This window comes from Antechinus flavipes, chromosome 2 (genome assembly GCF_016432865.1).
Source record: "Antechinus flavipes isolate AdamAnt ecotype Samford, QLD, Australia chromosome 2, AdamAnt_v2, whole genome shotgun sequence".
In the NCBI taxonomy this organism is placed as follows: Eukaryota; Metazoa; Chordata; class Mammalia; order Dasyuromorphia; family Dasyuridae; genus Antechinus; species Antechinus flavipes.
In genome coordinates, this window is record NC_067399.1 from 103,248,430 (window position 1) to 103,261,855 (window position 13,426).

General features: G+C 33.1%; 1 protein-coding gene across 5 annotated transcripts in view; it reads right to left on the bottom strand.

The window, feature by feature from the left end:
* The window catches only part of RTN4 (reticulon 4), a 68,396-nt gene that overhangs the window by 26,451 nt on the left and 28,519 nt on the right, over positions 1-13,426 (bottom strand). Inside the window, exon 1 of one of the 5 annotated variants that reach the window (XM_051975281.1) lies at positions 7,930-8,114. The exons of the other annotated variants lie outside the window; for them this stretch is intronic. Coding sequence (XP_051831241.1) covers positions 7,930-7,963 — 34 coding nt within the window. The 5' untranslated portion in view covers positions 7,964-8,114. Of the gene's footprint in view, positions 1-7,929; positions 8,115-13,426 lie in introns of those variants that run through there. 5 annotated transcript variants of the gene reach the window in all.

The following is a 13,426-nucleotide window of genomic DNA, read 5'->3' on the forward strand; positions in this document are numbered from 1 at the left end:
GTGACTCCACTGGATTACCAACTGTAAAAAAGAAAAGATTGCTTTTAGAGGTTAACACAATTGTGATGGAGAGACCGATTCAAGATATATGAAGGAAGGGAATATACCAATGGCCAAAAGGGGGGAAAAAGGACCCCTTAAACCTTAATATCAGAAAAAGAATACCAACAACTACTTACTGATCTAAATGCCTACCTTTTCATCTATATAAAATATGTGAGAATTCTCTTTACAGTCATATTACTAGACAGTCTCTACTGTCAAAAGACAGGCTTTTGCAAACAATATGCCAGAGAAAACATCTAAGATGTAGAGAATTAAAGATCCCACTGTGCTCATTTTTTAAAAAAGCATTTATATTGGCAGAATAAAAATACTGCTATACTCTCTTCCAGCAAAGTGTCTATCATCATTCAAGATTTCTTGAAGATCTAAGACAATCTTGACCACTGACCTATGATATAAATCCCCAAAGGACATGAAAAAAATACCAATATTGTCATTTAATCTCCACAAGAAACTGGAGAAACAGGCTTTATAATTATGAGGAAACTGAGGCAGACACAGATCAAGTGAATTGTCCAAGTTAAAGAGTTTTAATAATAAGAGTTTGAGGCTAGAGTTCAACTCAAGTCTTCCTATACACTGTGCCAAATCAAGTGCCTGGTTGCCTGATTTATGATATATGATACATCAACCTGTAAGGAAAGCATTACAGGTATTACTATCCCCATTTGATCCTCCCCAGGTGAGTAATGTAAAAGGCTCAGTATCAGAGATAGGATTTAAACCCAAATCTCTCCTAAGCAAATTTCCCACTAAAACACATAGCATACCCAGAAAGAGATTAGTTGTGGAAATAACTAAGTATCATTATGGAAAGAATATTCCACAGAGAACAGAACTTTTTTTAAAAAATAAAATCATTACTTACCAGAAGTCAGAGCAAACTCATAACAGTGATTGAATGAAAATAATTTAGAGTTCACAATTTCACCACAAAGTTGCCTAATTCCTTTATTTAATCTTGTCTTATAGCTAAAACTTTATCTGTGCTCACTGATATGCCTCTTCTTAGTACAACACATGACTTGGTGCTGGCTGGAGACTGAAGAAAGCAGAGGCAAAGGACAACTGCAAGAGCTCTTGGAACCACGCAGAAAGATAGGCCTCTAAGAAAAACTAACAGGGCTATTTTGGAAGGAGAAAATAAACGTTTGCATTTTATCAGCTGGCTGCATTTTGGAGTGATTATTACTTTTAATTGAAACTAAGGCTGCCTCCAGAAAACCTCCCCAAGAAACCTGCTCCCGGAGAACTATTATATTTTAAAGAAGAGAACACCACAAGCACTTCCCAAACATACTATTCACCATTTTTCTAAGGAAAATGCATATTAGAATTATCTAATATCAATTTTCCACCTCCAATTTTTAAAATACCCTAATAACTGTTTGAATTTGCATTTACAAATGAACATCTAATTCAGTGGCAACATTATTAGACGGAGCTACAATATAGCACAGTAAAGCAAATTTTATAGTGGTCACAGTTCTCTAAAAGACCATAAGAATCCCATCAATTTTTACCTCAATTAAAATGTATTGTTATTTCTTCCCCCCCCCAAAAAAAAGTCAGCTCATCTATTTTTCTGGATTTCCTTTTATTCTCCTTTACCTATTATTTTATAAAAAGGTATTTTAAAAAAAAGATATAAAGTAATTCAAGATTTCACTTTCTAATGGCTCTATTCAAATATATATTAAGAAATGGAAAAACAGAAATAGTGCCATAAATTTGAGAACAAGATTTTAGTGATTTTTTTCTTCCTATCCCCAGGGCTTAGTGCAAAACTGCATTTTTCTACAGCTATGATATGATTTAGATACTTTAATGATATTGAGCACATAGTTCCTTAGCCCAGATACAAATTTCAACAATTTTCATTTTTAAAGGTAGCTGTCATTTATACAAATATGAAAACATTTATTTCAACAAAAACGTTTTCCCATTTTGATATGCAAAGACACTGAAAATCTATTTAACAACAACTAGTAACAGGACTTCTTGTGAACTGGTAGAGAACCTCTCCTAATACTAATTAAAAACAAGGAAAAAAAATAACATATTTAACTGAAGTTGTTAATGTAAAGGCACAGGTTTTTAAACTTCTAAAAATGTGACTCTTGTGGTAAGAGTTCTAGGCTTGTCATCAAAAAGATAAGAATTCAAATACTGCTTCAAACACTACAATGTGATCCCAAATAAATCACAACCTTGGTATGTCTGAAATAATTCCCTAGGACTCATCTATGTAAGTCATGCACAGAATGAGATCTACATGAGAAGAGAGTTCCCTACCCCCAAAAAGTGATTTTTTAAAATTAGAGTTTTCTTTCTCTCTCCCTCTTTGTCTCTCTATCAATGGGGGGAGGGATGGGAGAAGGAGAGAAAAAGAATGGAGAGGTTAATATCATTCTTTTATAAAGTGACTTGTTTTTATTTTTTAAAAGATTAATTGTATACTTGTAATATAGTATAAAATAAAAATATACCATGAAAAAACAAAGCAACAGTGCTTTAGTACCAACTAATAATAATTCACATTAAGGTATTAAATATAATTTTGACTAAAAAGAAAAAAAAACAAAATCCAAAAAGCACATATTCAAGTTTTTATTTAAAGTTTTATTCACTCTATTAACCTCCTGGTGTAGATCTTGGATATTATCTAAAACATTTTAAATATTATATTGCAAAGCAATGCAGCAGTCAAGTACTTTGATCTCAGCTCAGCATTCTAGAACAGTGAGGAAGAGGGGCAATGTGTTCCCTCGCAACACAATTAAACTTATGATCCAAATACAAGTGTATATAGAGTTGTTGTTTCTCATTCAACAACTCTTTCCCTTTTATCCAAATCTTAGTAGGGGTAGCCCAAGGGGTAAAGGAATGAAAGAAGAGCCCAGGGAGACCCAAAGGACAGTCTGAATTCCATGCTCCAACTAAATGTTCTTTCCAAAGCAAAGAGTGTAATTAATCCTTAAGGATGGATAAGAATTACACTCTTGGCCCAGGAAACAGCTTTCCCCCACCCCTTTAGATTTTAGTGTGACCTTGGAACACAGCTGAACAGAAGTTGTCAATCCTGCTTCTTCCCCAGTGGGATCATATACTCATCCCATTCAAACCAGAGCAAAAAAAACACACACACACACACACACACACACACACACACACACACACACTCACACAGTACAAACATGAAAAAAAATTTTATTTCTAAAATTTCTAAATTCTAAATATCTTGCCTGTTTAGGCTCAAGCAGAAAATATCTCCCTGTCTCTGAAAATAATTCACTTAACTAAGCAGCATGGTGGTAAGAGAACAGCAGAATTAAAGATCTGGATGGCAAATCATCCTTTATATTATACCACAAAAGCTATTTTACTTCTCAGAAATTCAGTTTTCTCATCTATAAAATGAAGGGGCTAAAATAATTAGAGAGGGATTAAACAAATTGTGGCACAAGAATGCAACTGAATAATATGAAAGTAGAAAAAATAATGAATGCAAAGCAAAAAGAAAAATTTAGGACAAGAACTGATGCAAAACAAATTAAGCAGAACCAGGGACACAAGATATACAAGGACAATACTGTAAATGAAAAGAAAAACAAAACAGAATATTGTTAAATCTAACGACGAAGCTTGTATCCCCTAAAGAGAAAGAAAACATATCCCTTCTTTGCAGAGGATGAAGAATATATTCCCTATGAGTATTCCCTTTCAACGGGAAAAAAAAATTAATGCAATCAGATGTACAGCTTTGACCCTGCTTAAGTGAGCTTCATAATCATTTATGTGGGCACAAATGCACAACATGCATGCACATACACAAGCCTCTGAGCTTCAATTTCAATATAGTAGCCTTCACCAAGAGCCATATAGGACCCCTGCTCTGAGAAGTGGGTTTTAGGGGGAAGAATTCACTGAAAATATATTTGTTTCAAGGTATGTCAACATAGACTGATGTTTTAAAAAGCACTCCTGTGGCCACCCCTATTCAAACTCTACTCAGCAGCTACCAAAAAGTTATCCAAAATCTATTTTCTCAGTCTTTATTCTTGTTAATCTGAATTTTATCTTTTGAACAGATGTTCATTCCTCCTCCTTGAAATGCTTCTTCCTTGGTACATGTGGTACTCCTACTCTTCTCTCATCAACTTAACCATCCCCTAAATAGTTCTACTTCCTCCTATGGCTGATCAAACGTGGGTGTTCCCCAAAATTCAGTGCTAAACCTTAAAAATTCTATGGCTTCAACAATTATCTACAAGAAATTGCTAAATCTTTATCACTTACCAGCATGGCCAGCCCACAGAACCAGCACTACTAACTAGCCAGTATTTACAGAGCACTTTAAGAGCACTCCATACAATCCTGGGAGGTGAGAGCTATTATTAACCCCACTCTACAGGTGAGGAAACCGAGACAGGATAAGTGGCATACCCGGATCACACAAAAAGCAGCGTTTGAGATGGGATTTGAACCCAGGACTTCCTGGCTCCTACTCCCTGTGTTCAGTAGCTTTTTGAGTCCCATATTTTCACTTCCTTGGTGGTTAATTTTCACTCAGATAATACATTGCACTTTAACAACAAACTATAATTAAATTTATCTTCACTCCTCTAAAACCACTTTCAGAAACTAGCTTTCATAATCTATCAGTAAATATTTCTTAAACACCTATACTAAATTCTGGATGCGAAAAAGAAATAGAAGAGAGTCCTTGCCCTCATAGAGTTTGCAATCTAATGGGAAAAACAACTTGCAAACAAATATGAATGGAATCAATATAAATGGAAAATAGCCAAAAGGGAAAGTATTAGAGGTAAGAGGGGTTGGCAAAAGCTTCCTGGTGAAGTTGAACTTTTAGGTGGAATTTGCAGGAAGCCAGAAGGTGGAAACAATAAGGGAGAGCATTCAGGCACAGAAGGGAGCCAGAGAAAAGCATGGAGCTCAAAAAGACCGGTATCATTGGACTAAAGAATCTGGAAAGGGCACTAGATGACCAACCTTTGGTTTTGATCCTGGAGGTAATGGGGAGCCACAGGAGCTTACTGAATTGTGAGAAGGGAGGAGGGGAAGCATGACACAGGCAAACCTAAGCTTTAGGAAAATCATTTTGATGGTTAAACAGAATAGATTAGTGTGCAGAGAGGTGAGCAACTGACCACAGGAGGCAGAAAAGTTTGGTGACACTTTTGTTTTTATAATACAATTATTCAGGGCCGAGAAACTTTTGTCATTTCTGGGTCTCACTTTCATCACCTGATCCTTCCTTTTCTGAAGCCTACTTGTTCAAGACTTGACTCCCAGGCCAGTGCTATAATGTCAATCTAATTTTCCAATATTCTTGAACAAAATTAGCCTGGTAAAGCCAATTTTTACCCTTCCTCACACAAATCTGGACTTCTTCCTTTATCTTTCTTTCTGATTCCTATCCCACCTGTCATTGCCCAATTAAAGTCCCAACTTCTTAGAATTTCCATAGCACTTAAATGACTGAACCATTCATTTGGCATTTATCAAATACTATCTTGTATTGCTACTTATCTTTATATATAATATAAACATGTATCATTTTCCCCCATTAAATTATATACCCTTAAGAATAATTTCTTATACTTTTTAAATCATCTACAAACTAAAATTATAGCTATGTAGATTCACTTGTCATCAGCATTTCTGCTAAAGTGTCATCGTTATGAAGATCAGGTAATTCAACTCAAAAATGAGGTCTGAGTCATTCAAAAGGGAATGAAAATTCAAGAGCTGAGATTACAAATACAAATTAATATTCAAATATATATTCTCAAGGCCTTACTTTGAAACTGGCAACAATGACCCTTTTCCTTAAAAATAAAAAATGTAGTAGGTCTATATTTCAAGCTGTAAGATCTGTCATCAGGTATAATACAACTACAAAGATGACCAAGGCAGGAAAAAAAAAAAGTATAAGATAGGCTTATACATTTTAGCCTCTTCCCACAAGGAAAGTGCTTCCTATGACTAAACATCCCTCTAAAACATAAAACAGTAATACTTTTTATTTGAATTAAGGGGTCTCAAGTCTTAAGATGCATTAAGAATGGATATATTCTTACCAGAAATCATTAATGAATCTTACAAAACAAGGTATGAAATACCTAAAGCCCAAGAGAGGTTTGCCTACAAATCAATCCAAAAGAAGTTAAAGGTCTGACTGATTTGGCATAAATAATGAAGAATTCAAAACCAATTTCAAATCTTCCAAGAAAGTTTTCTTTGGCCTTACCAGTGTCACAGATTCAGAAAGTTTTTTAACAGACATAACCTACCTAAAAATTTACAATGTCATTAAATATTTAAAGATGATGCAGCCAATTTTACTCTGAATTATTCATTTGGTGTTACAAATTAACAAGAAGGTATTTTACTAACTAGAGCTAGATGTATTTATTATAGTCACTACCATCATTCCTGAGAGTGTGTGACTAAGTGGAAGGCTGTACCAGAGGCAGGAAGACCTGGTTCCAAGTTCTCCATTTGATACATGATAACCTATTGACCATGGGTGAGGTGAGTGTCTTAACCTCTCAGTGTCCCCAGGCCATTCTCTGAGAGAGATCTTCATCAGTGCAGGTAGTTTCCACAAAGATATTTCTAAACACGCCATTCCCACCAAAAGTTTATCAATACAATATTCGTGAACAATGAATACAATATCAACATAATTTCTCATTGATAAAGGCCTCCTCATTAAAAGGAAAACTATTCCTTTTAACACTAAATATAAAAGATATATCCTCATAGCTCAATTGTTTATTTCTAAAATTCAAATTTTATATATGAATATGAATTCACACCCACCATATTCCTCCCACATTTTCTTTTTTTTAAACCAAACTAAATGAAAAAGAAATGTTATATTGAATGCTATGATTAGTAGATCCCCATAATTTCCTATTGTATATATAATCACCTAAACTCTACTGTGCCATTATTTAAGATATTTTATTTTTAGGGGCAGCTTATAATACTTGCAAAACCTTAATGATTCCTTACTGTATGTTTATATATTCTTATAAATTTTAATGTAGACATTTAAAATTCTGAGAGAGTATTCTGCAAAGTCTTCTTTAAATAACATCAATTTTTAAGAGCAAGGTGAAGGCCTATCATTTTCAGCTTTTTCCTTTAAACAACATTTTAGTAAAGAAACTTAAAATCTTAAAAGCATACTTACAGTTAAGTTATAAAATATAAAATCTTACAGGGGTTAAATTCTTACACAATGATCCACTAAAACTTAAAGGGGTTCTGGAGCTCAGGAGGGGAGGAAAAGGGATAGAGATCACTGATTGGTTATTACAAGGACAAAGGTTAATGAATCAAATCTAGACATTAATTTTAAACAGGTCTTGCCGATCATATTTTTAAGGTTTCAAAACAATTATAATCTGATTAGAAAGGATTTAATAACAACACTGCTTACATCTAAAATATCAAAGGAAAATGAAAACAGACCAACAGAATTTCAATAGTATATATTTAATTAAGACCCGTAAATGTTTACCAAAATTCAAAGATAAGTTACCAGGAAAGCGAATAAATCAACTGCACTGATCAAACAGTACAAGGTTAAAGCAATAATTTCAAGCAAATGCCAACAAAACATTTAGAACAAGCCATTTTATAGCAAACATAAGTTATGAAAATATACTGCATAGTTATTAAATTCAAATTGTTTCCTAAAAACCTATTTGGTTATAAAATTCAGTTTCATTCTCAATTGAAAAACCTAACCTGCAAGCTGCAATCACTGAACAACATGGCTGGTCACATACAAAAGCATAAGAAAAGGAAATTTTAAAGCCGATTTACCCTTGTCCTTCCAATTTTTCGGCTGGCAGTCCATGGCTCCCCAAAAGATCTAGCCAACAGCTGGGAATATCAATTATGCATACCAACAGAAAAGCTGCAAAAAGAAAAATCTACTGCCTGAGACATGAAACATCAGTTTCATCAACAGAGGTCTGCAGTCTTATGTGCTGCACAACTACTGCAGGACTTTAGTCACCTGACGTCTTCTGGGTGTGGAGCAGACTGACGCAGTGCAATCTGTAACTAGGCTACTAATACCTCAGCACTAATTCCTGCATTCAATCTGCTTATTGTTCTAACCCTCTGCTCGTTGCTCAGACCAAAAAGAAGCTATTTGTTGAGTGAAGCCTACATTTTCCCAAGTGCAAAAATGCTATTTCAGCACTTAAATATGTTATGTCTGGGTAATATATTTTGTCAGATTATGACATTATGATACTGGTATTCAGGATCAGTTCCAACTATACAATGATTATCACAAGGATTGTACCTCATGCAATTAAAATGGGCTGATCCAAAGAAAGATCAGAGTTTAATTTCAAACCTGTAAAATGCAGCGTTCTTAGCTGAGATTTATTATGGCTAAGCATTCAGCATGTAATGTAAAATATATCTGAGGAGCTATTCACAAAATCAAGAAATTTTGAATAATTTAAATAGAGAAATACTGCTTTATTATTTTGACATCTTAGAACCAGAATTCCCTCAATCACATTTCAGATATGATCACTTTGTCCTTTATTTAAAAAAAAAATTGGGTGGCATTTATGAGAACATTATTCTCTGTACAGGTTATGATGTAATACAAATGTGTAAATGTCCTAAAAAAAAAAAAAAAAAGTCTTTGATTCATTTAATGGCTATTTAGGAAAATTCACATCCTAGGAATCTTTTTAGTAATATTTAGAAATTTCGATAAGAACACATAAAGATTTATTGCAGAACTATTAAACTTAAACACAAACCTTTTTAAACTGTCAGAATTTTTAAACTGGATAAATTCAATTTCATTAATTTAAAAGAATGCTTTTTAATATATACTATCATATAACTCCTGTCATATACAGCTAATTTTTTTTAAAAGCACACTGACCAAACACTTAAGATTAAGATTTATCCTTTATAAATCAAACTAGTTCAAAGAAATACATGAAATGTCAGTGTTGCACGAAGTAGGATCTATGATTGAAAGTTCATTTTTGTTGCACCACAACACCCAGTCATCTTATAAAGAAATTGCAACATTTCTGGAACTTCCTAGCATTATGTAGGCTGAAAAATCTTTAAATATCAGATGTGACAAACAGCCAAATGACTCATTTGCTTTTCCACCTCTCTACCAAATGACAAAACAAATACATTTTATTTCATATATTGCACCCTCACTTTCAGAACCATTACTTAAACATATATCTAGGAGCTCTCAAATTTAAAGACAGCCCTACTCTTAATTTTTTTCTTTTTTAGGAGGGGAAGAAGGGATTCAATCAGAATCTTTGATATTCTGCATCGAATTTATAAAATATATTAAAACACATTGAAGCAAGCCTCCTATATAACCAATATTCCTGATATTTTTTAATGGTCACTGAACTGCTTTTAAAAATGTATCAGCTTTGTTAATAGTGTTTTAATATCAGATTCATTTCTAAATATGGCTCAAGAAATCTATTTTGCAACAAATATGAAAAGGGAAAAAAGTACATTACAGTATAATAACAACCACAGAGTCTGGCAGTTTATTCGATAATCCTTCACACCTCTGCAATCAGAGGAAAGTCTTGGACAGGTCACAGTGTAGTCATTATCATGTAATTTTTCCCCATGGTTCTCCTATCTGCACTGTTACATTCACTAAAGTTTATTATTTTTCTGGTTCTGTTTATGTCACTCTATATTAATTTGCAGATCTTTTAGGGACCAAACTTAGTACTTCATTGGCATAAAAAACTCCCATATGAGGAAACTCCCTCTGTCAATTCAAGTTGACCCTTGCCAGGCAATGTTCAGTCTGGGAAGAGCTACCTCCCCCCCCAGACTAGGATACTGGACTTCCCATCCACTCTAGGAATGCCTCTTTTAAAGAAGTGTTCAAAAGTCTCTATATCCTCCAGCCCCAACAATTCTTTGAAAGAGGATTTTTTAAAAAGTAGTCCTTTTGTCACAAGATAATAGGGAAAAAAAAACCTTGAACTTGGGAGTTATAAGACTCGGATCTCACTACAACCTCTGACAGAGTGACTATGTGGGTACATACCAGTATCAAAACTTTTAGAGGCTTCATTTCCTCATTTGGGGATGGGCATTTACCTCATAGGGTTGTTTTGAGAAAAAACATTACCCAAATCTTAAAAGTATTATATAAGTAAGACGTTAACATTACCTAACTCATTCTTAAGGAAAAGAATGTATATCATGCAAAGAATCATTTATATAACTTCTATAAAAAGAAAATTTTTCCACAACAATCTTACACAACTTGTGTCCCTGTATACCAGTGGCGGCAAATTTAAATAAAAATCTTTTATTGTGCTGTATTTTTATTTTGTCAAACATTTACCAACTACATTTGAATCTGATGCATTTAATTTAATCTGGCACACTACATTTAATCTTGTTCACCAGTTTTTTATTGGCCACTGGCTGCTAATGAGTTTGACATCACTCATGTACACAAACTAACCTTCAATATACACTATAAACCACAATTTTAGTAAGAGCACAATGTTTTAAAATGCTAACTAATTTGGACTTCTATATAAGCTATATTTAAAGTACTCTGGAATAGTAAAATTAAAACCCAAGCAACAATGTGAAACCTCCCTGTAACATCATTTGCCTATAACATATGGCTGCAAGGATACATATTCCTTGGGTCTGTTTCTTGATATTGATAACATGCACAAAAACACTGTTGCTCTAGCAATTTCCTCTAATTTTCCCTTAACTGTTTTTAGGACTGGATTAAATCAAGTTAGACAGGATGAGTATATCATTCTGAAATTGCTTCCCTTTAAAGAATTCTGGGACATCAACAAATTTCGAGGAGATATTCAGGATATATGGAAAATATCTGTGAACCTTCCTAGGTACATAATCAATGCTAAATCATAATAGTGCTCTGAGTTTGTTTTTTTAAGCAGTAGAATGAAAATATTTAAAACTGTAATATCTATCTCCAGGGATTTTGAGAATCAAATGAAATGATATAAAGCATTTCTTTCCCAATTTCTATTTTGCAGGTGTTAAAACCTATATCTAAGTGTGTGAATCTTTTGTTTTTCAATTTTCCTTCTCAATGACCAAGTTTCCAATCCTCACAAACCTTCCTGGCAACAATTTAAAAAAAAAAAAAAAACACCTTATATTTGTTACAATTATATTGGTTTTATCCTAATAAGATTTTTAAAGGACTTGAGAGACTTAGAAGAGATCATTTTAAAATCAGTTCTAAGAGTAATATATCAGAAGATTTCCATAGGTATCTAATTTCAAAATCAAGAGATTACTAGAGAAAATGAATTAAACACAAAATATATTAAAAAGCTAATTATTTACACAAACTATTCACATAGCTTTGATCTCCTGGATCATTTCAAGGGTCCACAAGATAAAACCGTTTTTATAATAATGTTAAAATGTTTTACTTTCCAAGACTGAAATTATTGACAGATATAACTCAAACAGACAAACGTTTTGGCTGGGAGAGAGAAAGGGGAAATACTTCAATAATTTAAGAGGTTAAAAGAATTCTTAGATACCTTTAGAGAATTTAAAAACTGGTGCCCTACAATGAAGAAACCATAAATGTGAATCTAAAAAGAAAAACCACACTGCTTCACGGAATTTCTAAAAATGCATTTTCAAGTTATTTTTAAGGAAGTAAACAGATATGTTCAATTGTTACATCCTTATTACTGAAACTTTTTTTTTTTTAATGCAGTCAAATAGCACCCTCTATAGCAGAATTAGAAAACTTCAGCTTTGACTACAGAATGGAGAGAAAGCAATAATGAAATGGTATAAGCTGGATAGAGACAGAGGTCTACTTCTGCTGCTTTGCTACCAGAGTAAACTGGGTTTTAACTTACTTGTAAAATTAAGAATGAAAGAAGATGGGTCATTAGATAACCACTTTCAGCTCTAAATCTATGGTTTTATGTAACATTTTAAAAGTTTTTCAACCAAAGCTATTCTTGATTCACGATAATAGCTAAAAATTAAATTTGACCAAGTTGTAATATATGAATAACTTCACATAAAAATGTGTAGTGTCAATATTGATATCTGCAGTTATCAAATTTAAAAAGTTAAAAAGCTAAAAGATGTATTTAATAAGATAAAAATTGAATGTTAGTTCTGTGCTATAATAATCTAAACTTCTAAGAACCTTTAAATCGCATATTCTCATGAAAAGCATTATTTACTTCATGTTTTTAATGTATAAGAGTATATAAAGAATACACAATAATGTAAAAATTACTCAATTCTCAGTCTGAAATACAAGTTGTTCATATTTTTAAAATTAGATTATTTCAGAATTATCATTTGTTGGTATTTACTAAATGAAGCAAAGTATAAATAGGATTATGCAGAGAAAATAGCACTTGTCAAAAGACCTTAATTCTAATCCTAGTTGCTTAGTTATCACCTAAGACAGTGGTTCTCAAACTTTTGTTCTCAGTATCTTCATGTTAAAAAATTATCGAGGATCTGTTCAGAGTTTTTGTTCAAATGGGTTATATTTATAGCTATTTACTATATTAGAAATAAAAAATAATTCTGAATTTGTAGACCCTCTGAAAGGATTTCAGAGACCCCAACAATTCTTTGGACTATACTTTGAGGACCACTGACCTAAGAGGATAAATCAGTTAAGTTTATCTGTCCTTGTTTCTGTAATAGCAAAGCAAAAGGAATTGAACTAGATAACCTTGAAAGTCTTTTCCAGTTCCAAATCCTAGCAGTCAAATTTTTTTTTTAGAAAAATATAAGCCTTTGCTGGGCATCTTTTTTTTTTTGTAATTTGGTCTGTACTGATAGCATTTCACAAGAAGTTTTCTATCTTAGGCACTAGATGGCACCAAAACCTATCTTCTAGAGCAGGCCACGAGGTCAGTTAAAACTTTTTTCAAAAGTTTACTTTTGTATTTCTACTGGTTCTATGGAACAAATACATGGTGCAGACCATGTAAGGAGGAAAGGAAATAAATATATGTATTGGGATGGGGGTGGGGGACTGCTTCTGCCATTTAATGCAGTAGGGAAAGTCACACAAATATCAAGTTTTCCTATTTTTTATTTCAATAAACTGTTCAATTCATATAATTCCTACTGTAATGCTTACTGGAAGAAAATATGCCCCAAATCACTTAATATCTTCAATTGTTGAATTATCTACTTTCAGATATTTCCACTCAACTTCTTGATAGAAAAGGGAGGTAACCTAGATCAGCAATTGTTCTTTCCCATCCCAAAATAAGGGCCAGTAACAAAA